A 27,628-nucleotide genomic window follows, 5' to 3' on the forward strand; every position below is an offset into this window, starting at 1 on the left:
TGTTGACACTTGATGTAGATTCTTCTTGTTTATTGTCTCCCATATTTGACACAAATATTATTTAATAGCTGACGACACAAATCAAGATTATTTCCTTTCTGATGTAGAAGATCAGACTAAGCTGCAACCACAGAGCATACTCAGACAGAACCTTGACTCAGTTACCAAGATAAATCTTTTCTGATGTGGAAGATCAGACTATGCTGCAACCACAGAGCATACTTAGACAGTACCTTGGCTCTGATACCAATTGTTGCGGAAGCCAAATGTATATAGTGTGAATAAGTCACAACTACTATACCAAAAATTATGACAGCCACCAAATAATAAATAAGACAATAAAGCAATAATAAAGGGAACACCAGAATTTACGAGGTTAGGCTAATTTTGCCTACTCCTCGGACACAACCAATATTTTATTCCACTCCAAAAATACAAGTGAAATAATACTAAAGAGAGAAGATACAAATGCCTTAAACAGATGAGAAGACAAATGAGAGGTGTGTTTAAATCCTAAGCATTAGGCCTTCTTTTATAGGGGGAAAATCCCCCCCAAACTCAAGAGCGCACTGATGTGGGACAAAGAATTTGCCAAACTTCAATACTTATTAGGGGTAAGGTTTGCGTACATACTATCCTCTCAGACCCCGTGAGATTTCACTGGGTTTGATGTTGTTATTGTTATTGTTGTCCTTAAATCATCCAATATATCAGGAAAAACAGATGTTTTAACTGAAACGGAAGCTTAATACATTTGGCAAATTAGTATTGATGTCTTTGAGAAATCAATATGGTCCTATAATACAAACTCTGGAAATGAATGATGTGTTGAAAGCTTATACGACATGGTACGCCATCTTAATGAATTACTTAGCTGTATTTGGCTATAAAACAACTTGTATCGAAAATATCTTAACAGAGTATTAAGCTTCCTCCTTCTCCTCTGCTCCGAGTTTCTTTTCCTTGTTGCTGAGGGTCAAATCCTTCCAATCCTTGAGCTCTTCTTTGGAATCCTCAAGACTGCTAAGATGCTTTACCTTGTATTGGTGTCTCATTGAAAATACAATAAAAACCAAGAAATTAATTACTCCAAGCACTGCCAACAGCCAGTAGAAGAGGTCCAGCTTTCCTTTGTTTAAATTGCTTTTAAGCCAGCTTCTTTTTGTTGCTTTTGTTACAAGGGACACTAGCAAGCTACTCACAAAATATCCCATCGAGAGTGTGCTGAGAAATAGGCCTGTGCTCATAGATTTCATCCCTTCTGGTGCCTCCCTAATGAAAAATTCAAGCTGACCTACATAGGCAAAAGCTTCCCCGGCACCTACAATGAAGAATTGAGGGACTAACCAAAAAGCTCTTATTTTGAAGTTGTCATGGATGGCACGGTCCCTCCTTAGTCGTTCTACCAAAGCTGAAGCTACCATACCAGCAACGGAGAGTACTAGTCCAATTCCAACTCTCTGAAGGCTTGTGAGTCCTTGGACGTTGTGAGTGAGTCTTCTGGCAATACGTACAGTGACCCTTTCATTTACTGAAGTAAAGAGAAGTATGCTAATAAAGAGAAAGAAGGAAAAGGAGCCAGCAGGGATGGCAAAGTTGCCGACATTCCGGTTCATGAAAGTAGCTTGTTCAATGGTGAAGGTATTCATCTGAGAGTATACTGTCCAAAAAAGTATGCATGTGGACCATATGGGAATCAGTTTAAGCACCATTTTCACTTCTTCAACTTCTGTAACTGTTGAAACTATCCAACGGTTCTTGCTATTTTCATTTGCCGTGGCACTGTCATCAATAATGGCTGCCTTGTCAAGACACCTGTTTGTTAACAAGTACTAGTACTGGTTAGCTTCTATTTACATCAAATATTTGTTTTTTACTACTTATTTTACATGATGATTCTTAATTTGCCATAAAACAACTACATTCAGGTAATTAATTCTGGCCTTACATGTTAAAATTTCACTGACTACATACTGATGCAATTGCCTCTGAATATATGTAGGTTAAAGATTCCATACTTCTGATGCCAATTGTCTATTTTGTGCATTCTGTTGGGTATGATCAGATCTGCCTAGCAAGTAGCGATCCTCCCATTGGTTTTCGATAAGATAATCAGTTAAGTAATGCCCTCCCATAATTATCAGTGTTTTACATGGATAATAGATAGGATTAGGAGTAATAGACTTATTTAGGTGATTGAAATTAGTTCGATAAGCATCTCTAGGCTGTTACTTTTACTTTTAATATCATGCTTACCTGAGCATATGTGTATGTGGTACTTCTGCATTGTGATATTCATTCAAGAATGCAGGATCAGAAGGGTAGGAAAGCTTTCTCTTCCTCCAAGCCAAGAACAAAACTCTCCATATGATAGTCAAAGGACTTCCTTGAGGCTTCTTGAATCTATAAAATGTCGTTCCACCAATCAATACAGCCACGCCCAGGACCATCGTGCCTGCTGATATCCCGTATCCCCATCCTCTTCCTACATTGTCTTGTAAATACACCAGTACAGTCACTGCAAACAAAGAACCCAGGCTTATGCAGAAATAGAACCTGTTGAAGAAGTATATCATGGATTTGTTTTCCTTAGGATCTGATGGGTCAAATTGGTCCGACCCAAACCCGGAAACGTTCGACTTGATTCCACCGCCACCAAGAGCTAGGGTGTATAGTGCTGTATAGAGTAGAGCAAGTTGTTGGCTGCTGGCTGCAATGCAGTGACCCTTTCTTGAGTCACATTCAGGGGGCTTCATGCTTCGAATTGATGTCGCCAGTGTCAAAAGTGTTACCCCCTGGTTAGATATGAGATACATATTAAGGATGTTCAAGTGATATAACAATATTTATTGCTTCATTTATGGATTGTAATACGTAGAAAATTTTAAAAATTTAGTAGCATGTAAATAACAATAACATACCCAGTATAATCTCACGGGTGGGGTTTTGGGAGGGTAGTGAGTACACAGACCTTACCCTTACCTGGAGAGGTAGAGAGGCTGTTTCCGATTGATGCTCGGCTCAAGAAAAAGTGGAAAGGAAGAATAGGGGAGAAGAAGAGGAAGAAAGAGGGCGGAGAAGGTGATAAGCAAAGAGGAGAAAAAGTAGCATCAAATAGTAACCATCAGGGAGCAACAATATCTAGTAAAAGGGGCGAAAAAGTAGCACCAAATAGTAGCAATCAGAGAGCAACAATCCCAATAGCAATTTACAAAAACAAAGGACGTGGTTGCAAAGTACCAGATAATAACAAACTAGAAGGAAGTAACTTTCAACCCACGGCACGAATATTAGTAGCATGTAAATGATATAGGCTATAATATGTAGAAAGTTAATACTTCTAAGAGAAACAAGTAAGCTTTACATGTAATTATTTCAGTGAAAGCAAATCTTTTACAGTTGGAAAACTAGACACAGAGACTAGAATTGCGCACTGGTCTTGTTTCATTTCAGATCATTTTCTTTTATTGAATCTAGGCTACATGTTTTCTAATAGTGAGAAGACCCTTTTTTCCATTTCAGATTTTCCTTGTTGATATAGGAGACAACTTTTCTATCTCTAATTTGGCTCAAGAATCTTACCAAAGCAGCAATTGAAGCAAAGATTGCAACAGTCAAATAACGGCCAAGTTTAGCATCTGCAAGGAAACCACCTAGAAGACCAAGAAGATTAAGTGTGCCCATGAAGTTGGTGACAATGTTGGCAGATTTGGAGGCTGGAAGATGCAAGTCTCCAACCAAGTATGTAACTAAATTCATCGATATCCCCATGACACATATCCTTTCTGATAACTCCGTTCCTAAAACAGACATTTCAGTTATAAGACTGCAAAAACATTTGTTACACTCAAGATATTAGACAAAGTTCTATGGTAGGGAAGGGCACCTAGAATGAGTCCAGCAGCTAGCCATCCCCCTGTTCGAGACTTATCAACCGGATTTCCTCGAAAATCAACTAGAGTTCCATCTTCTGCACCATCTTTGGCAGCATGGTTATCAACCAAAACCTATGCATGATTAAAAGAAAGCTTAGATGAGATATGTAGGCATAAAACTAATAATATTCTAGAATAGAAGAGAATAGCTGAGTCTAATTACCATTGCTGTAAGAGGGCCTAAACAGAAAAGGAGGGGAAATGGGAATAGAAAGAGAGGTTTAAGAATGAAGGGGGGATGATATTATTTTTGGATTCTTGATTATATAGTTTAAAGAAAAGATAAAGATGAATGATTAGGCCAAAAGATTAGAAAGGTATGCTGTTGCAGCAGCATTCTATTCCCTCAGTATGTTTTAAAGCAGGAAGGTACTGACTGATAATTGCAGGTTTGTTTGTATTTGGTAGCATCATTTTGTGGATGAAATAGCTTACAACCTACTGAACCATTAGATTGGAAATTGACATATGTTTGAATGAACGTGCTTCTTATCTACACAGAATGGGACCAGCTGTTTCAGCCTTCAGGTTATTGCCTCTTCTTTTTACAAATTACATTTGCTTGCTTTGATCTTTGACAGTGAACTTAATATAGGCTGGATTCAGCTAAAGGTTGAGGTGAATATCATGTTAAATCTTAGTCATAAAAAAAACTCTTTTTGAGCTGGATAACATATTCTTTCTCAATCCAATAGTCGAATCACCTTTATCTATATATAAATAATGCTGTCATTTCTCCCATGTTATTAGAAGAATTGTGTACTAAGAATAAAAAAGAGCCGCCCTGCATTAAGCTCTCGCTATGCGCTGACATTCTTAGAACTGTGTACTAAGAATCACGCATATAACTTTTGCAGAAATTTCCTCTCGTGAACTCTTTCACTCTCTGAAATTAAAGTGTGCCAAAATTATTCAGAAATCTAACTTTGGCACAATCAACTTTGCATCATATCTGGAAAAACTTAATTTAGATGTTAAACGAATCGATTAATAAAAGTGTTGATTATGTTTTGGTACAATGGATACAGTTATTCATTTTTTTATTTTTTGGTCTATCATCATGTGTATTAATTAGTCACTTATTTGGCCATATATTGCATATTTCTCTCCTCACTTATCCTACCCCGGCCCCTCACTCACCGTCCTTATCCCAGGTCTCTCGTCTCTCCCCTCATTGATACAGTATGTATGTATATATTGTCAAGAAGTTTAAATACGGTAAGTATACTTAAGTTTGATATGTTAAAGATAATGGGAGAAGTTGGCTAATTGTCTATCTTTGTTTTATCTTAATCAACAGTCTAGATGCAACAGCTGTTTGGTGCGTTGATAAATTTGAGAAGATTTACGAAACAGTAATCTGAATTTATGGGAAAGTTAGGTAATTTGTTGAAAATGCTGAATAATAACATTAGTAGAAGTAAACTGAATTCTTGGAATGTGAAGCTAGGTGCTATATTAGAAAAAGAGGTGGTATTTATATTGGTTTTGTTCACTCCATATTTATTGTGAACCAGAAATGAGTTAAGTGTTGTTCTGCCTGTATTTGTAAATAATGATTCTGGAAATTAAAACGTCAGCTTATAAACGTAAATATAAATAAAACAGAAATTAATTCGAGCCCACTGAATTCACAGTGTTTCCTTAAGGAATTTAATCCCCTCCTAGTACCCAAGATTATGGATTATTTCCTTCCGGGATAGAACGAATTATACACTGGTGTCGCGGTACTTCAAACCCCAGTGTTTCAGCGAATACAAGTTCGGCAGCAAATCACACTTACGGATGCTTTGTTTGTAGTTTAAAACAATGCAGAACAAGGGAGGAAAACTCAGAAGTCGAATGGAAATTCTGAGAGGAAGGAATGTAAATTATAGCCAACGTTGAGTTTTCGGTAAAGAGAAGATCAATAACTCTCAATTCTGTTTTAGTTAGCTGCTAAACACGGACCCGCTGTCACTCATTTAGTGGAGCACTTGGCCATGGTGGACGGAGCACCAGACTGCTAACTAATGGAGTAATCACTTGTTATTATGGAGCAAGCGTTTGGCAATGGTGGGAGACGCACAAATCCACGGATTGGAACATATCCGTTACAAATAAGGATATTATTACGTTAATATCTACTATTAACAAATAAATTTGGTCAAAAAAATTAATCAATCAATTGACCGAATCCGAAGCCGAAGCCGAAGCCGAAGCCGAAGCCGTAGCCGTAGCCGAGCGAGCGAGCGACGATGACGGCGCGAGACTTGCCTTCTTCTTAACTCTTTAAGAGCTACATGAAGTGCATTTGTATATAAACCCACAAAACTCCTTTTCCTCTACCAATGAGGGACAATGTCTCATTAAAAGGAGAGGGAAACTTAAAAATTTTACTCAAAATTTTCATTTCCCTCCATTTCTCATTCACCCTCTTTTTAATACCTTTCTATATTAAAAAGAAACTCCAACAATCCCCACATGAATGGGGAATGACTATATCATGGAAGTATGCATGAAAAACTTGTGTGATTTGCAAGCAAGGATTAATTGCATCTGGATAAGTAGGTTTCCCTTTGAACTTTCCGTAGTGAATAAATTTGGTCCAAAAAATTAATCAATCAATCGATTGACCAAATCCAAATCCAAATCCGAATCCGAATCCGAATCCGAAGCCGTAGCCGAAGCCGAGCCGAGCGAGCGAGCGACGACGACGGCGCGAGGCTTGCCTTCTTCTTAACTCTTTAAGAGCTATATGAAGTGCATTTGTATATAAACCTACCAGACTCCTTTTCCTCTACCAATGCTTATGGAGCAAGCATTTGGCAATGGTGGGAGATGCACAAATCCACGGATTGGAACATATCCATTACAAATATGGATATTATTACGTTAATATCTACTATTAACAAATAAATTTGGTCCAAAAAATTAATCAATCAATCGATCATTTGACCAAATCCAAATCCGAATCCAAATCCGAATCCGAAGCCGAATCCGAATCCGAAGCCGAATCCGAAGCCGAAGCCGAAGCCGAAGCCGTAGCCGTAGCCGTAGCCGTAGCCGAAGCCGAGCCGAGTGAGCGACGACGACGGCGCGAGGCTTGCCTTCTTCTTAACTCTTTAAGAGCTACATGAAGTGCATTTGTATATAAACCCACCAAACTCCTTTTCCTCTACCAATGAGGGACAATGTCTCATTAAAAGGAGAGGGAAACTTAAAATTTTACTCAAAATTTTCATTTCCCTCCATTTCCCATTCACCCTCTTTTTAATACCTTTCTATATTAAAAAGAAACTCCAACAATCCCCCACATGAATGGGGAATGACTATATCATGGAAGTATGCATGAAAAACTTGTGTGATTTGCAAGCAAGGATTAATTGCATCTGGATAAGTAGGTTTCCCTTTGAACTTTCCGTAGTGAATAAATTTGGTCCAAAAAATTAATCAATCAATCGATTGACCAAATCCGAAGCCGAAGCCGAAGCCGAAGCCGAGCGAGCGAGCGACGACGACGGCGCGAGGCTTGCCTTCTTCTTAACTCTTTAAGAGCTACATGAAGTGCATTTGTATATAAACCCACCAAACTCCTTTTCTTCTACCAATGAGGGACAATGTTTCATTAAAATGAGAGGGAAACTTAAAAATTTTACTCAAAATTTTCATTTCCCTCCATTTCCCATTCACCCTCTTTTTAATACCTTTCTATATTAAAAAGAAACTCCAACAATCCCCCACATGAATGGGGAATGGCTATATCATGGAAGTATGCATGAAAAACTTGTGTGATTTGCAAGCAAGGATTAATTGCATCTAGATAAGTAGGTTTCCCTTTGAACTTTCTGTAGTGAACTTATGTCGGATATACTCGGTCAATCGGTAGATTTGATATCTTTGAACCGTCAAACTTTAGTGTATACCTAGACAACCATAAGTCACACAATCAATCCCTTAACCGTCTTTGGTTCTCATTGTTGTGTTCGTTTCAGCCATGAACACTGCGTGGTTTCATAAGTGCGTAGAGAATTGGCCTTGCAAAATTCTCCTTGAAGCGGCTAACACTTCACACTTACATAGGTGATTCCTAAACGTGTCATCCCGTAAATACACTATTTGATATACCCTGTATCAAATTTAGAAATCATTAAAAAGCCTTAATGCTTTATCCTTGGTATTGAACATTGTCTCATCATGAGAATGGACTAAAAAATTTTGTTGACAATGTTGAACCGTCATTAATGACTTTGTTTGATCTCCTTGAACCTAGATCTTGGGATCTCCAGTCTTCTAGGTAGAGTTACCGCCACAATGACTTGTTCTCGGCCATAGTCCCATTCTCCTTGATGATTTCTCAACTACCTCTCTAGTTAGGCCTTTTGTAAGTGGATCCGACACATTATCACTTGACTTTACATAGTCAATCATGATAATTCCTCTAGAGAGAAGTTGCCTAACAGTTTTATGTCTTCGTCGTATATGACGAGATTTACCGTTATACATAACGCTCCCAGCCCTTCCAATTGCTGCTTGGCTATCACAGTGTATGCATATTGGTGCCAATGGTTTGGGCCAAAATGGAATGTCTTCCAAGAAATTCCGGAGCCATTCAGCTTCTTCACCGGCTTTATCTAAGGCTATGAACTCAGCCTCCATTGTAGAGCGGGCAATACATGTTTGTTTGGACGACTTCCAAGATACCGCTCCTCCACCAATAGTGAATACATATCCACTTGTGGACTTCGAATCAGTTGAACCGGTGATCCAATTTGCATCACAATATCCTTCAATCACCGCAGGATATTTACTGTAGTGCAAATCAAAGTTTTGGGTATGTTCTAAGTATCCCAAAACTCGTTTCATTGCCATCCAGTGAGATTGGCCTGGATTGCTCGTGTATCGACTTAGTTTACTTATAGCACAAGCTATATCTGGTCGTGTACAATTCATGATGTACATTAAGCATCCCAACACACGAGCATAATCCAATTGTGATATGCTTTGGCCTTTGTTCTTTGCTAGTGCAAGATTCACGTCAATTGGAGTCTTTGCAACTTTAAAGCCTAAGTGCTTGAATTTTTCAAGTACTGTCTTAATATAATGAGATTGTGACAATGCCAGACCTTGAGGAGTCTTTTGGATCTTAATCCCCAGAATTAAATCCGCAATTCTCAAGTCCTTCATATCAAACTTGCTAGTTAGCATACACTTAGTAGCATTTATGTTGGCAATGTTATTACTCATTATCAGCATATCATCCACATATAGGCAAACAATGACTATGTGATTTGGAACATTTTTAATGTACACACATTTATCACATTCATTTATCTTAAAACCATTTGACAACATTGTTTGGTCAAATTTCGCATGCCATTGTTTGGGTGCTTGTTTTAGTCCGTAAAGGGACTTAACAAGTCTACATACTTTATTTTCTTTACCTGGAACCACAAACCCTTCAGGTTGTTCCATGTAAATTTCTTCCTCCAACTCTCCATTTAAGAAGGCCGTTTTAACATCCATTTGATGAATTTCAAGACCATACACTGCAGCTAATGCTACTAACATCCGTATGGACGTAATCCTTGTAACTGGGGAGTATGTATCAAAGTAGTCAAGACCTTCTCGTTGTCTATACCCTTTGACAACAAGTCTTGCCTTAAATTTATCAATAGTGCCATCATCTTTCATTTTTCTCTTAAAAATCCATTTAGAACCCAAAGGTTTATTTCCAGGAGGAAGATCAACCAATTCCCATGTATGGTTGTTCAATATGGATTCTATTTCACTATTGACTGCCTCTTTCCAGAACAATGATTCCGAAGAAGACATAGCTTCTTTAAATGTTTGAGGCTCATTTTCCAATAAGAAAGTCACAAAATCTGGTCCAAACGAAGTAGACGTTCTTTGACATTTACTATGTCTTGGATCCCCCTGATTAAATGTACTTTCTTTTGTTTCTTCCCGAGGTCGTTTAGATCCTTCACCAATCGACTCGCATTCCTTTTTATACGGATATATATTTTCAAAGAACTCAGCATTATCTGATTCTATAACCGTATTATTATGAATGTCGGGATTTTCTGATTTATGAACCAGAAATCGATATGCTTTACTATTAGTCGCATATCCTATGAAAACACAATCAACTGTTTTCGGTCCTATTTTTACCCTTTTGGGTTTAGGAACTTGCACTTTTGCCAAACACCCCCACACTTTAAAATAATTCAAGTTGGGCTTCCTTCCTTTCCATCTTTCATATGGAATGGATTGTGTTTTGTTATGGGGTACTCAATTTAGTATTCGGCTGGCCGTAAGAACGGCTTCCCCCACAAGTTCTGTGGCAAACCAGAACTTATCAACAATGCGTTCATCATCTCCTTTAATGAACGATTCTTTCTTTCCGCAATCCCATTAGATTGGGGTGTGTAAGGGGCTGTTGTTTGATGAATAATTCCATATTCTAAACATATTTGTTCAAAAGGAGATTCATATTCACCGCCCCTATCAATTCTTATCATTTTAATTTTCTTGTTAAGTTGCGTTTCAACTTCATTTTTGTATTGCTTGAATGCGTCTATTGCTTCTCTTTACTATTAAGTAAGTAAACATAGCAATATCGAGTACTATCGTCAATAAAAGTTATGAAATACTTCTTTCCACCGCGAGATGGTATTGACTTTATGTCACAAATATCTGTGTGAATTAAATCTAAAGGATTTGAATTCCTTTCAACCGACTTATAAGGATGTTTAACATACTTAGATTCCACACATATTTGACATTTTGATTTTTCGCATTCAAACTTAGGCAATACTTCCAAATTAATCATTTTTCGCAAGGTTTTATAATTGACATGACCCAAACGTACATGCCATAAATCATTTGACTCAAGTAAGTAAGAAGAAGCTGAAGTTTTATTATTAGTTTCAACAACTATTACATTCAGCTTGAAAAGGCCCTCAGTAAGGTAACCTTTTCCTACAAACATTTCATTCTTACTAATCACTACCTTGTCAGATACAAAAACGCACTTGAAACCGTGCTTTACAAGAAGTCCAGTAGAGACTAAGTTCTTCCTAATCTCGGGAACATGAAGGACGTTGTTCAAAGTCATGACCTTGCCAGAAGTCATCTTGAGAAATATCTTACCGTATCCTTCAATTTTTGCTGTAGCAGCATTTCCCATAGAGAGCGTCTCTTCGGGTCCAGCAGAAGCATATGTAGAAAATGCTTCCCTCACAGCACAAACATGGCGAGTGGCTCCAGAATCAATCCACCACTCCTTTGGGTTTCCTACCAGGTTGCATTCAGAAAGCATGGCGCACAAGTCATCAACATCATCATGCTTTTCTACCATGTTTGCTTGACCCCTTTGCTTGTCTTTCTTCCGAGCACGACACTCCGTAGATTTGTGTCCGGTTTTCCCACAGTTGTAGCAGTTTCCACTGAACCGCTTCTTGCTTGGGTTGTATTTCGGACCAGAAGCCTTCTTTCTCTTTTTGTTATCTTCAACAATATTTGCTCCCATTATTGTTGAATTTCCACGGCCTCTCCTTTCAGCAGCTTTATTGTCCTCTTCGATTCTCAATCGAACAATGAGATCTTCAAGGGACATCTCCTTTCGTTTGTGTTTCAAATAATTTTTAAAGTCCTTCCACAATGGAGGCAACTTCTCAATTATTGCTGCTACTTGAAATGCCTCATTGATGACAAGACCTTCAATGAAAATTCCGTTAGTAAAATTACTAAAAATTTTACTTTCAATATTAGCATTCATTTGAAATATATCTTCAACAAGTAGATCATGAATAATCACTTGTAACTCCTGGACTTGGGTAATAACAGACTTGTTGGGGGCTATTCAGGATCAACCACATAAGAGAACCCTTGTCTGGTTAGTCTGTCCAAATTGACAATTGTGTCAATGGGACCATGTTTTTGTTGTAATCCTTATTTACAAATCTCACACGGTACAAATAGGGATTCTCAATCGAAACGACCATTGATAGGGTTTCTCCCCAAATTACAGTATGTTTATTTTATGTAGCATGCTATGTGGAGCCAAATAGTTCTTTTTCTTCCTTTAGCTCTAATAATAGTTTCATATAACATATTTTCGCTTAAAAGGGACCAAAGTTGCACATCCCACCTAGATCAAAATTTAGTAAGATTTTGTGAGGATCAAAACAAAAGTTTATATATAAGTAAGGTGTCAGCTGCAGGGACGGATCTAGAAGTCGAGTACGGTATCAACCGAAACAAGTAGCTTTAGTTCAACTCTGTATTTGTATTTAAAAGTTCGCTAAATATGTATAAAATTTAAATTTAGAACCCAATTACTAAAACTTAATGTCAATATTTTAGAATTTAAAATCCATAAAGTTCAAATTCTATTTTCGCCCGCGGTAACTTAATCGTCTTTGATATTTACACCAACCAATAGCATTTAACCCTAAGACGAGAACTAGTGTCACATTCAAGCATTATATATTTATTTATGGTTAAGTAATAATTTTTTATGCAAAATATATGTCATGCGTCCAATTTTGTGCAAAGCATAAGTCCTAATAAGATCTTTTTCTACTTAAAAAAAATACAATAGAACCTAACTCTAGATTTTCTCATAAGTTTAGCACCTAGATTTTCTTTATTTGGGGAGGGCCACAGAGGCGTATCCAAGTTGAGGAATATGGGTGCACATGAACTCATACTTCTTTTTCTAAGTCATGTATTACAATGTTATATTTCTTCAAAATTATTTAGATATATGTGCGTGAACCCATGCTCAAAGACTATTATGGTGCAATTATTATTGGGTGTATCTCTACAACTGAAAATGACAGTTCAAATCCCACTCTAAATCCTATAATTTTAAAAGTGTAGTGTGTCATTGTAAAAGACTAAAGTTAAACTAGTCAAATATAAATTCTAGATCCGCTTCTTCATAATACTGCACTCAACCTCTTGAAATCCTGAATTCGTCTCTGGCGGCGTCAAGAGACGTGCATATCTTCTATGTTAAGAACAAAAGATAAGAAGAGATCCTTTTCATTTCCTCCTCCTGGATTTTGGAAGGTCCAAAACGAACTATTGACTGGCGAGCATTCAGAGTCAAAAACTCATGCAAAGAACCATTATTCATTTGAAACCACACAAAAGCACATCCCAATTTAAAAAACCAATCCAACAAATCCAAGAATGACACATTGAATCTGGAGCCTTGTGCTGCATCTGTACAACTAGTATTATGTACTAAATGATTCTATTTTCTTCTCTTGTCCCTTTCGAAATGATATTGTTGTGAACAAACGGCATTGAATGAATTCTCCAATAATGTTTGAGTGCTTTCGGCAGCGATACCCAGAATGATGAACCCTATTATTTCCCTCAACCATTACATCATGAATAGTTTAACCAATTTGATGCTTTTGTACGTGATTAAATCCACATGCTATGTATCACTTATATATATATATATATATATATATATATATATTATTATAAAGCACGAGTGTTGAACGATAAAAATATTCTTAAAATATTAGCCGCCTATTGATTATGCCCTTTCATAATTTAATTATATCTTAAACATTAATGCCTAAAACGGAAAAGCAGTTCAAATATTGTAGAGTCCGGTAAAAATATCATTCTTAGAGCCCACTTCGTAAAGAAAATATATTCATCCATTCATTATTTTAATGAAAATCAAATTCTATATTCATTATCTATAGTTCTGTACTGTAAATATTAGACAAGTGTGAAGAAAATATTCTATAGTTCGGGAAGTTAATTATGGGCTGGAACCAAAACAAGTCAAATATTAGATATATTTCAATTTCTCTACAGAACCAAGTATAAAATTCACCACAAATGGTAATGTTTACGCTTTAGGTTATCAAAAGTTAATTTATTATGTGGCGTGATCATGAATTTTGAATATACCTTCCCATAAGTATTTGTTGCATTCTCAAGTGATTTTAAATCTTTTAACATAATTTTCAAAATGTCCAGTTTCATTTTATCTATAGATTGTGTCAAAACTTTATAAATCTTTATTAATGAGTTGGTTTTGACAACATATATACTGTTCTTTTTTTTAAAAAAAAGAATTATTGAACTTTATACATATTTAGCATCGCTTCACAAACAAAAGTGAATAATATCGTATTTTAAAGTGAGTTTACAACTTTAATCATATAACATTGTGATTCTAAAATATTTAATTAGTTCCATTTTTTCCTCCTATATTATGTCAAAAACATTATTGATAACATGATTTGAATTATATATTATATTATTTTTATTTTAAAGAATTAATTATTAAACTTCCTCTTTGTGCATATTCAACGGTGTAAACGATTGAAAGTTTATTATTTTCAATACGCATTTCTCGTGCAACACACGAATATAGAGACTAGTATATATATATAAAAAGCATGAAGATTCTTAGCGAAATATCGTTCGCCTTTTTAAATTTCACATTAAACATAATTGTAATTTAAATTACTTTCCTAATATTTAGTATATTTAAATCACCTAAAATTTTGGTTATCAAAAATTTCCTTATTGAACTAAGTAAGAAGTCCTAATTTTTAGCCTTTGGCCACCATAACATATTAATTAATAAGAAAAAGTGACTTTTCTAGACCCAATAAAATACTATTTAATAATGCATTACGTGGGTTCTTTAATAATACTTACCTACAAAAAAGGGCTAAAATCTAAAATTTGTTATAAATATATTATATTATGGATGTTCATTTAGTACTCCGTTGTAAATAAGCTTCCTGAATAAGTTTATCCATATGGGACTCCACCGTAAATATGTTTATCTATTTAGTACTATATTGGAAATAAGCTTCCTGAAGAAGCTTATCACTTCGGTACCCGGCTATGGATAAACATTACCCCCAGTAGAAGTTTATCCATATCGGGTATAATAAGCTTATCTTTTCAGTACCCAGTTATGGATAAGCATTACTCCCGGTAGAAGATTATCCATACCGGGTATAATAAGCTTATCCATTCAGTACTCCGTTATGGATAAATATTGCTCTCGGTAGAAGATTATCCATACCGGGTATAATAAGCTTATCCATTCAGTACTCCGTTATGGATAAATATTGCTCTCAGTAGAAGATTATCCATATCTGGTACAACAGCAGCTTACACAACAGTTTGTAGCAGCTTACACAGCAGCTTGTAGTAGCAGCTTACACAACAGCTTATAGTAGCTTACACTGCAGCTTGTAGTAGCATCTTACACAGCAGCTTGTAGTAGCAGCTTACAGAGCAGCTTCCTTTCTTCTATAAATAGAAGAGATTTCAGTTCATTATGTACATCAGTTTGAATTCGAATAATATATCAGTTTCTCTCTATACTTGTCTTTACTTTATAGTCTTTATTTTATAACACGTTATCAGCACGAGACTCTGCCATCTCGAGCAAATATTTTGAAAGTATCTGAGGTAAGAACTTTCTTTTCCTAAATAATGTCAAATCTTTCTAAATTTGAATTTGTAGCCCTGGATATATCGGGCAAAAGCTACATGTCTTGGGTGTTTGATGCTGAAATTCATCTTGATGCGATGGTCTGGCAGACACCATCAAAGACAAAAATCAGGCATCAAACCAAGACCGTGCCAAAGCAATGATATTCCTACGCCATCACCTTGATGAGAGCCTGAAAATGGAATATCTTACTGTTAAAGATCCAGTCATACTGTGGAATAATTTGAAAGATAGATATGACCACCTGAAGATGGTCGTTCTTCCACAGGCACGATATGATTGGACTCATTTAAGGCTACAAGATTTTAAATCTATCAGTGAGTATAATTCTGTTATGTTCAGAATTATTTCCCAATTGAAGTTATGTGGTGATAATATTACTGATCATGATATGTTGGAGAAAACTTTCACCACTTTTCATGCCTCGAATATGCTCCTGCAGCAGCAATATCGAGAGATGGGATTTAAAAAGTATTCTGAACTTATCTCACATCTTCTTATAGCAGAGCAACATAATGGGCTATTAATGAAAAATCATGAAAGCCGACCTATTGGTTCTTGTCCATTCCCTGAAGTGAATGAGACGAACTTCCACCAAGCTAAACGTGGAAGAGGTCGTGGCCCCAGTCGTGGTCATGGCCGTGGTCGGGGAAGAAACCCCAATCATGGTAATAATAATGCACCAAAGAAGCCTCCTCACCACCAGCAGTGGAAAAGGAAGGAACAAAAGCATGAAGCGGTGCAAGCGCCAAATGCAGAAAATGCATGCTATAGATGTGGAGAAAAAGGGTACTGGTCACGTACCTGTCGTACGTCAAAGCACCTGGTTGAGCTTTATCAAGCCTCCCTAAAGAAGACAGAGAAAAATGCTGAAACAAATTTTATTTCTGAAGATAATTTAGACTTCATGCATTTGGATGTAACTGATTACGTTGCACTCCCAGAAGGAGAAACAAGTCATGTAATCGGTGGTGAATTTGTAGAAATATAAATATTTTAATTTTGGTTATTTGTAATAGATAGTATGGTTATATAATTGTTATACATAAAGAAAAATTACGATTTGATAATGATGTTTACTATAATATATCTTGTTTATGTCATTTTGAAGAATATGGATAACATTATTAGATCAACTTAAACTCTAGCAAAGTTTGCAAGAAATATACAACCACAAGAAGTGGTTGTATTTCGTATATCTCATTGTAATTATATTTTGTTAACTACCAGAAGTGGTATATGCCTATGATCACCAGAAGTGATAATTTAGGCTTTTTATAGTTACAATTGAAGATAAGCTACATAAATATTCTCTATATTAAATGCACGCCTCGATTTGCTCCTGAAGTAGTAAATATTTTAAAAGAGGTTGAGGCATCACAATTTGATGTGATTAATGCGCATTCAGATAATTATGTTCGATTTCCTGAAGGATGAGAACTTTTGATAATATTAATCCATTCCCTGAAGTGAATGTGACAATACTAATAAGTCGGGTAAATATGAACGCGCTCTTGATGTGAATACATTACAATTCACCTCCAGAAGAGTTAATATAATTGAGAGAATATATACTCAATATTTCGTATTTTAAATTTGCTCCTGAAGAAGTAACACAATTGAAATTGCCTCCTGAAGTGGAAAAATATTATGAAGAGGAGTTTTCGTGTGCTTAAACAATTGTTTTACATTGTTTATTTGATTGTGATTTTCTCTCATGACACCAGCAGTGTCTGAGCAATATTTGATAGTACAAAATGTATCAACAACTCCTGAAGAGCTAAATGTTTGCCTAAAGAATACATGACACCAGTAGTGCCAGATAAATATTAGATTGTGGATAATAAATGAAGGCTCTCGAAGAGCTTATATACAAATATGTCATTCATATTATATGATTATGGTCAAAACATATGTTGTAGTAAACCTGAAGTTTACTAATACAAATGGCTATCATATTGAGACTACAAATGATTGGAAGATTGATAATCTTCATGTTTCCACAATCATAGGGGGTAAAATAATATGTATGTGAGAAGTTACCCGCCTTATTCTTTAATTTGTACTATATCATGTATCACAGTAAACCAGAAGTTTACTAAAGCAAAAGTTTATGCCATAGTAAACCAGAAGTTTACTAAGAGATAGCACATGACATGATAAACTTGAAGTTTTCATTTGCCATTTTTAAATGAGCTATTTGAGAATTCAGATAAGCATATACTAAAGAACTAGAAGATTCTTCAGGAATTCTCATGTGTTGCTTGTTCTCATAATGAATTGATTATACCAGCTAAAGTTGGGACTAAGACCCCTGATTCTGAAATATATAAAAGGTGAATATGGGCCCGTTCACCTATCATGTGAACCACTTATAGGTGCATATATGAGATGGTTACATGTGTAATTATTGTCAACCTGCAGTTTGGCATTTGGAATTGCTTTTCTCGATTAAGAGCATAATTTTCAGATTATGAAATCAAGACAGTTCATCTTGATAATGCTGGTTTATATCCAAGCTGGTTTAGCATTGAATACCTCCTATTAATGTCTAAACCATTGCTTATGAGAACAAAGCTTCATGTGTTGGTCTAAGATTTTCTAAATTGCATATAGCAGCACTTGTATGCATCAGATCAACAATATATGATAAGTCCTCCCTTCACAATTGGTTTAGGATCAGAAACCAAATATTTTTACTATCTTTTGTTGCGTGGTATATGATTAATTTCTCTACCATAATACACAAAGATATGTTTTCCAAAGATGATTGGGGATATATGTTAGTTTTTCTAACATTTGGGGGATGGAATAAGCAGTTGAAAAATATGCTATATGAATCGAATTATCATGATCCTCACTTAGAAGATAATTCAAGTCGAATGTCAGAAGCATTTGCTGATCTAAAATTAAATATCATATTTCAGCTGCAAATGCTCCTATTAAAATTAAAGTCCCTGAAGGATAGAGTTTACTGTACGCATGAAGCGTGGTAGACCAATCGGTTCCAAAGGTAACAATCCTTGAAAAATAGTAGGAGCTAATGATCAAAATGATCATAATGAGGAGGAAATATGCTCTAGAAGAGCCCACGACATAACATTTCATGAAACTCCTGGAAAAGTTCAGGTACCTGAAAATAAAGAAAGTGAAGAGATCTCCACAAGTTATGTCGCTTCGGAACTGACACAAAATGATCGTCGACGATACATTTAATACAATATAGTGCACAATATTGTAAACGATTGTGAGGATCGGACTAGCAGTCCAGACACTTGAAGATGTCGTACCATTTAGATACAAGTCTTAACCTATATGACTTATTTGGCTAAATCTATATGAAGATCCTTGAAGGATTGAAAATGCCCGAAGCATATAATTCAAAGTCTTGAGAAATGTACTCGATCAAATTATAAAGATCTTTGTACGGTTTAAAGCAATCTGGGCGCATGTGGTATAATCGCCTTAGTGAATATTTGCTGAAAGAAGGTTACATAAATGATGTTATTTGTCCATGTATTTTTATAAAGAAAATGGCATCAGAATTTGTTATACTTGCTGTTTATGTTGATGACATAAATCTTGTTGGAACTCCAGAAGAGCTTCAAAAGGCAATTGAATATCTTAAGAAAGAATTTGAGATGAAAGATCTTGGAAAGACAAAACTTTGTCTTGATCTGCAAATTGAATATTTAGCAGATGAGATCTTTATCCATCAATCTGCCTATACAGAAAGGGTCTTAAAATGCTTTTACATGGACAAAGCGCACCCATTGAGTACACCAATGGTTGTTCGATCACTTGAAGTAAATAAGGATTTGTTCCGACCTCCAGAAGAGGACGAGGAACTCCTTGGTCCTGAAATACTCTATCTCGGTGTAGATGGTGCACTTATTTATCTTGCTAATGCTAACAAAAGTGGTGCAGATCATATTGGTAATGCAGGTTATTTATCCGATACCCATAAAGTTCGATTTCAAACGGCAAGCATGAAATGCATATGATTGAGATCAGTGATTCATTCGAGAAACATGTGGTTTGGAATGTGATAAAAGACCCACAATATTATACGAAAACAATGTTTCATGCATAGCACTATTTAAGGGAGGATTTATAAAAGGAGATAGAACGAAGCACATTTCACCAAAATTGTTCTACACACACGATCTTCAGAAAAGTGGTGACATTGATGTGCAACAAATCCGTTCAAGTAATAATCCAGCAGATTTATTCACTAAATCTTTGCCAACTTCAACTTTTGAGAAGATGGTATACAAGATTGGAATGCGGAGACTCAAATATTTGAAACAAGGTTTTCATCAGGGGGAGTAAAATACGCGATGCACTCTTTTTCCCTTACTAAGGTTTTTCCCATGGGGTTTTCCTTATAAGGTTTTTAATGAGGCACCTAGCAATGCGTCTTACTAAATATGTGTACTCTTTTTCCTTCACTGAGATTTTTTTCCCACGTGGTTTTTCCTAGTAAGGTTTTAATGAGGCACATTATCTTTTAATGAACATCCAAGGGGGAGTGTTATAAATATATTATATTATGGATGTTCATTTAGTACTCCGTTGTAAATAAGCTTCCTGAAGAAGCTTATCCATATGGGACTCCACCGTAAATATGTTTATCTATTTAGTACTATATTGGAAATAAGCTTCCTGAAGAAGCTTATCACTTCGGTACCCGGTTATGGATAAACATTACCCCCAGTAGAAGTTTATCCATATCGGGTATAATAAGCTTATCTTTTCAGTACCCAGTTATGGATAAACATTACCCCCGGTAGAAGATTATCCATACCGGGTATAATAAGCTTATCCATTCAGTACTCCGTTATGGATAAATATTGCTCTCAGTAGAAGATTATCCATATCTGGTACAGCAGCAGCTTACACAGCAGCTTGTAGCAGCTTACACAGCTCTCAGTAGAAGATTATCCATATCTGGTACAACAGCAGCTTACACAGCAGCTTGTAGTAGCAGCTTACACAGTAGCTTATAGTAGCTTACACTGCAGCTTGTAGTAGCAGCTTACACAGCAGCTTGTAGTAGCAGCTTTCAGAGCAGCTTCCTTTCTTCTATAAATAGAAGAGATTTCAGTTCATTATATACATCAGTTTGAATTCGAATAATATATCAGTTTCTCTCTATACTTGTCTTTACTTTATAGTCTTTATTTTATAACAAAATTAATGCTTTTTCTTTTCATTTCAAACTTGATATTTATCACAAATATTGTATACATCTTTTATTTTCCTGTTATGTCCCTAAAAGTTAATTGACAAATTTTAATAAGAGAGGTCTTTTTGACAAAAACCAAAATCCATCACAATTTTGCACCGCTATCCCCTGTCCCTATCTCCCCAATTTCTCAACATCTCTTCAGAAACTCTCCTTCTCCCTCCTCTCCGCAACCCCATAGCCATTCAAGAAATTGAACTTAATAAGAATGTGTGCCACCAATCTCAGTAAGAGAATCCAAAATACAATCTTCATCTTTCTATCCCCATTTTCTCTAAATCAGTGATACAAGAATGCCAACTGCAATTTTTAGATCTGAAGTTAGTGCCGTTCGAATTTGATTATATATTAATCTGATTGCTGAAGCTTCTTCTGAAAGAACTCCAGGGGAATGGAAATAATCAAGGAGAAAGTAATGACTTTGCCCAAATGATATTATAATTTCTGTTTTGTCTTTAGGTTGCAGCCATTTTATCAGTTTAATATTTTTTTCTTGTTATGGTAACACCATTGACGTGAGAAGAAAAGAGGGGAAGAAGAATTGGGTAGGCATTAGTTTTTGGATAAAAAGACAATAAAATCCCTCCTATTAACGTGTTGTTATTGTTAGTAGGGATTTCAAACCCATAATGTTCAAATGTTGAAATCGCCTATGATCCCTTTGACATAAATGGAGACTCTAGTGTACGACAAAGGGCTTTTAGAAATTGTTTTAGGTCACACGTTCAAATCTAGGTGTGACATTCTATATATATATTTTTTTCATCTCCTTATATAGATATTTGGTTGTGCCATTGTGTGTAACCGTTGGCTTTAGATTATGGATAAAAGTGTTTCAACTTAGCTTAATATTAAAGTTGAACAGTATCTCTATTATTTACCTAGACGGGCTAGACTGCCCGCAGAAAACTCTCTCATATTTTTCATACTTGTTGCTTGTTCCATGTTTTTTGAAGGTAAAAGAGTGAAGTTACATGAAATACAACGACGACGATCCAGTATAATTCTCGAAGTTACATGAAATAAACATCCATTAATCGATGGATGAGATTAGGAATGCAAGAGGAAGAAAAAGAATGAAGTGATGGTGCCATTGAATTGGAAAGTCATTAATAATTTGATTAACACATTATTGTTTTTACTTAGAACCAATAGTGACCTTTGCCTTAATATTGCTGAAAGTATAAATGAGAAGTGTTTAAAAAAGAGATCTTTACCGTACACCTAGAAAATGATAGAGAGCAGGGGTGTCGGCATGAGAAAAGCAACGGTTTATTTGAAGCTTTTGATTTAGACTTGAGAAAGGTTGAAAAAGGATTGAGTTGGCTTGGTTCAAGATTCAATAAGATGTTATGGATTATTTAAGGTTGTACGTTTCAAAATTTTTATAGCCACACAAATATAATAAATTATTTAATATCACACGTTTCAAAAGTTTTATAATCACACCAATATTATGACATGTTTAATAGCATATATCATAAAAGTTCTTAATTATTTCTTAAATTCCGTATCGATTCAAATTATGTTACATAAATAAAAATAAATAAAAAAAGTGTGTATATTTCTTTCGTCTCAATTTGTATAACATGCTTTATTTTTTAGTACATTAAAAAAGAATTCATATTTTAGATAATTTAACTTTAAGCCTCTTATTTTAACATTAAAGTTTAAAGAATATTTTAAATCACAAATATTTTCTTTCTTAAATTATGTGCTCAATCAAATATGCTATGCAATCTATTTTGCTTTCACACCCCTTTCCATTTGTCTCATCTTTTACTTTTCTTCGTGAGAGATAGTGCTAACAATGTGTCTTAATTAATTGTATTTACGGTTAAGTAATAATTTTTTATGTAAAATATATGTCATGCGTCCAATCTGGTGCAAAGCATAAGTCGGATCTTTTTCTACTAAAAAAAATACAATAGAATCTAACTCTAGATTTTCTCATTAGTTTAGCACCTAGATTTTCTTTATTTGGGGCTGCGTATCCAAGTTGAAAGATATGGATGCACGTGAACCCATACTCCTGTCCCTAAGCCATGTATTATAATGTAATATTTCTTCAAAATTACTTAAATATATGAGTGTGAACTCATGCTCAAAGACTATTATGGTGCAATTATTATTGGATCTACAAGTGAAATTAGTAGTTCAAATTCCATTCTGAATGGTCTTATTTTCGGCACGCGCAATATAGATATATATGTGAAAATTACCTAAATTTCAAAAACAATATAATTTTGATCCTATAATTTTAAAAGTGTAGTGTGTCATGGTAAAAGACTAAAGTTAAACTAGTCAAATATAAATTCTAGATCCGCCTTTTTACAATAGTGCACAATGGAGAAGTTAGGAATTTCATCTAGGGTATTCAAACTTTAAATAAGTAAAAAAAAAAATCTCCAATAAAAAATGTTCAATATATGTTATTGATGTTAGGCTAAACATCCATATTTTTGCATGTAATTTGCCTTGCATTATACTTCAATCTTATTAATTTTGGTATAAATATTTGTGGCTCGAGCTTAATAATGATGTTTATATGTGTAGGAGGCAATTTAAAGTGATTTGGCAAGATTGTATACAAAGTGAAATAAAAACAAAAGAATTTGAAGGGAGTATAATTTTGGTGCCCAGGTTGGCTCCAGAGACTAACCAAAACGCTAATGACAGAATAACATAGAAGAGGAAAAATTTCAGTGTCCAGCTTGGTGCAAGGCGCCAAGTGAGACGACCAAGGACGGATTTCGTCCTAATTCGACTAGGACTTGGTAGTTTCGACCCTACACGCCCCCAATATGTATAAAAGTGGTTCTAAACCTATTTTTTAGAGGTTAGACATTATTGGAGAGGAAAAAACCCACGGAATACTTAGAAGCAACGAATTGTACGAGTTTTCTCTTCTCTTCTTCCTTAATCTGTATTTTAATGCTTTCACTTATTATCATGATTGTTAGTATGGTTACGAGTAGCTAAACTTTCTAATCTAGGGTTTGATGACACCTATTGGAGGATGATTTTCTACTACGTTTAATATAGATTTGCCTTTGATTTTTCTCTACTTATTCAACTATATTCTCGTTGTTGTTGATTAAAGAGCTCTCAATTAACTGTGCCTATTTAGTGTGTATATTGCTCGAGAGAGTACACATTTAGGTAGTTTTTGAAGAACACCACTCCTAACGTATTTGAGAGATCAATACGGAGGGTTTAAAGGCGGGATTAGAGATAATGAAACCTTGGTGCAATCATACTGAGTGGTGAATTAGTGCTAGCTAGCGTAGTTCGAGACAATATGTCTAGTAAGTTTTGGTAGTTGCTCGAGAAAGAGCTACGACACCCAAAGTGCTCACGATCGGTAAAGAATACTTAGGCGAATTTATAGAAAACATAGTGGGGGAGATTCCGACAATAGAGGAGATCATAACCCTTGACTTTTACAAATCTTGTCTACAATATTTGCTCTGTTAGTTATAGATTACTGCATTTTAATTACTATTCTCTTAGATAGTAAACATTCAAATCGATATTTAGTATTTCTGAAGGTTGATTACTTGAATTCTTGTGAAACTAGTTGCTGTAATTAATATGTTAATTCCTAGTGGGATTCAATTTCGGACTTCAAAAATCAGATTATATTTGCAATGACCGCTAGACCTCTTAGGAGGCATAGTTGGGCGTCATCAAATTTTGACGCCGATGCCGGGGACTTAACGGTGTTATTAATTACAACTAGAAGAATTGCTAGGATTCTTAGTTTAGTCAATTTTCTCGATTTAAATTTATCATATTGAAATTCTAATGTTTGTAGTACTGTGTGTTATAAGTGCATGCCTAGAAACTCCTCAGGAATTGGTGAATTATTTGAAGCATTACCGGATCCTAAGAAAAATTTCAAGGCATTAAATCATGTAAACAAGAATGACAAATGACAATAAAACCTGACAGAACAGATCGAACTAGACATGGGGGACGTCATAGACAACCAAAACAACCGAAATAATAGGAATGACCCAAACAATCAAGGTGTGGAATTTCTTGTGCTAGAAGCACCCTTGTATGATTAGGCACAACCCACCGCTGAAAATTTGGCAACCACAATTGCAGCCCTTCAGATACAAGCAGAGACATTTCAAATTACAAACAACATGTTACATTTGCTGTAGAACAAGGGAATGTTCTTCGGGTCTTACATTGAAGATCCACAACAGCATCTGAAAAATCTTTTGTCAATTTGTGTCACTCAAAGACAACCGAATATGACACTAGAAGTAATTAGACTATTATTGTTTACATTTTCAATGACTGGAGAAGCTCAGACTTGGCTCAATTCACTCCCTATAAACTCCATCACCACTTGGGAGAAATTAGTCAAGCAGTTTTTGAACAAGTTCTACCCACCCAATAAGACTGCCAAGCAAGTTGATGAGATATTGAGCTTCTGCCAGAAACCGACTGAAACATTACAAGAAATGTGGGAAAGGTTCAAAGGGATGCTGGTTAAGTGTCCATACCACGACATTCCAGATAATATGTTGGGACAAAGGTTTTACATCGGATTGTCAGATAGTTTGAAGGCCAACGTTGATGCTTCAGCAGGTGGAGCATTTTTGAGAAAATCATTTAGAGAGTGTAAGGTCCTGGTAGATAAAATGGCTCAAAACTCAGGATGGATGACAAGATACACTACAATCACCCCTGTAGTTCACTCAGTAGCTTTAGACCCAAACAAATCCATAGCCAAAAATATGGCCACGCTGATAACGCAAATGAGTATCCTGTTACACACCATGTTTTTGTACGTGAGGGTATGCCGAAAATCAATTGATGTAAGCTTAAAAATAAGATTATATTTGGAAGCATATAAATTAAGATAATCATGTTACCTTGGAGTCTACAAATATTTAAGATCATGAATAACGAGTATCAAGAGAGTTGGAAAGCTTAGAAGCTAAACCAATTGAAGAAAATAAGTTTCGTCGAAAGTCGACAAGTTTGGAATGTTATAACATGTACTTTGGGGTGAGACTAGGGCTCTTAACATGACAAGGAGGTTATGCTATGAGTTATTTTAGTCTTATGATAGTCATTTGCTATGTTTTGAAGGCAAGCAAGTTGTGAAACAAGAGTTGGCAAAGGTCATCACAAGTTACATTCATAAATTTGCTGAAAATTAGGTCAAATGTAGCTGAGCGTTTCTCCATATATACTTGGAATTATGAGGTTATCTACCTACCAAATTGAAGATCTAAGAGTCTAGTTTCTAACGCATTAAACCGTTTGTCAGTAAAGCATTGGGTAGATAGATATTCACGTTTTTGCGAGACCACGCAAGCAGCTCCCAATGGGACCCACTTAGGCGGTGGTCGACCTACTTCACTTTATAAACGATTTGGACGCCTATTTTAAACTCATTTTCAACTCAACTTCATCTCAAAACTTCTCCTAACCCTTCTAAACAGATACCACAAGGGTTTGAAGTGATTCGAAAGTGATTACACCATATTTCAACATCAAAACTTAGTTCTAGTGAAGAACAACACCTTTTTTAGGTTATGTTGTTATTAAGGATTGTTGTGGGCTGTGTTTGGCTGAAATTCCAAGTTGTTACTACTGTGTAAGGTGAGTTTAACAGCCTACTAATTGTATTTAAGCTTGCTTGTATGTTGGTTAAGTTGTTAGGATGATAAACTACAAAATAATACTTGGATTAGCTTAAGTCACTTCTATGGTATTGTATTGCCATTGAGGGTTGTTGTAAGATGAATATAACTTGTATTTTGACTTGAAGTTACTGTAGGAGGTATGTGTATTGTGTTCTTGCATGTGCTTAAGGTTATCTTGATGTTGATTGAGTTAAATAGATGGAGTAGACATGAACTAGTGAAACTAATTGAAGATAGTTGGAGTTGAGGATTGTTTCCTTTATTATAAATATATGGTATAAGGATGGAATCATTGATGAATGACTTCATTATCATGTTAATAATACTTTTAAGTTAATGTAAAAAGTCTATAAGGGGTGATGTGGGTTATACGGATTCCAATCGGAGCTTGCCACTCGTCGTGAAGCAGTTGTGACTTGTTGTTGTTATTTGGTGTCTTGTTATTGATATTTATATGTTGATGGATTTCTCTGGTTGTTGTTATTGGTATATGGTATTGGAGGAGGACTTTGTTACAGGGGAGATGCTGCCCCGAATTTATGTAAATGAGCTACTAGCTTAAGTTACAGACTTAGCCTTTGCTCGGCACTGATTTTGAATCACCTTATACTATGATAGATTGAGTTGACTTATTTGAAGAATTGCTTGGAAGGTATTAAGGACTCAACGGGTTTAAGGTATGTTAAGGCACTTCCTTCATTCTTTTGGCATGATCTAAAGTGAAATGAACATAAACAATATGCTATTTCATAACGGTTCTACTCCTAGCAACTAAGGCTACCCATATTGTTCTTTCCTTATACATTCATTATAAAAATGTATGTATGATCCTTGAATCCTATTGAGGTTCATATTGATGGTATGGATGTTCATAATGTTAGTTAAAGGTGCAACGACCTTATGTCACTCCGAAAGGTTTAGAACGTGATTCCATGAGTCCAGCATGCATTATATCTACATATCTATTTTACTCTACCGAACCGCGCTATAGTCGGTTGGGTATGACACATATTGTGCAACCACTGATCAGTTGGGTTTATCAAACTCCACGTGGCCGGGTACGATTCTACCGAGCCTTATGATGGCCGGGTACATTTTTACCGAGTCCTTTTTGAGGCCTGGTACGATATGATAATGATGATGCCCACAGAGGCGTATGTTTTTAAAAGTTTATGTATATATATGTATTATGCATTTCATGTCAGTAGCCCCCAGAGGCACTCAGATGTTACAGGTTGTATCTCCTCTATCTCTCTTTACATTATTGTTCTTGTTT

The 27,628-nt window shown here is 35.6% G+C and overlaps 1 protein-coding gene across 1 annotated transcript; it reads right to left on the bottom strand.

The window, feature by feature from the left end:
- Nucleotides 1–708: 708 nt before the first annotated feature.
- LOC104228523 (protein NRT1/ PTR FAMILY 6.4-like) lies at nucleotides 709–4,428 on the bottom strand. Its single transcript, XM_009781005.2, has 5 exons — nucleotides 4,099–4,428; nucleotides 3,887–4,007; nucleotides 3,583–3,800; nucleotides 2,257–2,795; nucleotides 709–1,815 (listed from the first exon to the last, which is right to left on the bottom strand). Exons 1-5 carry the CDS (start codon nucleotides 4,099–4,101, stop codon nucleotides 924–926), a joined length of 1,773 nt encoding a protein of 590 aa, XP_009779307.1. The 5' UTR covers nucleotides 4,102–4,428; the 3' UTR covers nucleotides 709–923.
- Between the last annotated feature and the right edge of the window lie 23,200 nt (nucleotides 4,429–27,628).

This window comes from Nicotiana sylvestris, chromosome 7 (assembly GCF_000393655.2).
Source record: "Nicotiana sylvestris chromosome 7, ASM39365v2, whole genome shotgun sequence".
In the NCBI taxonomy this organism is placed as follows: Eukaryota; Viridiplantae; Streptophyta; class Magnoliopsida; order Solanales; family Solanaceae; genus Nicotiana; species Nicotiana sylvestris.

Bases quoted from the DNA above. Each gene is read 5' to 3' on its own strand.
- LOC104228523 (XM_009781005.2), bottom strand. The intron at 2,796-3,582 runs GTAAGATTCTTG...ATATCTAACCAG, and splicing joins TTGCTTCAATTGCTGCTTTG to GGGGTAACACTTTTGACACT. The intron at 1,816-2,256 runs GTAAGCATGATA...GTTAACAAACAG, and splicing joins CCACATACACATATGCTCAG to GTGTCTTGACAAGGCAGCCA.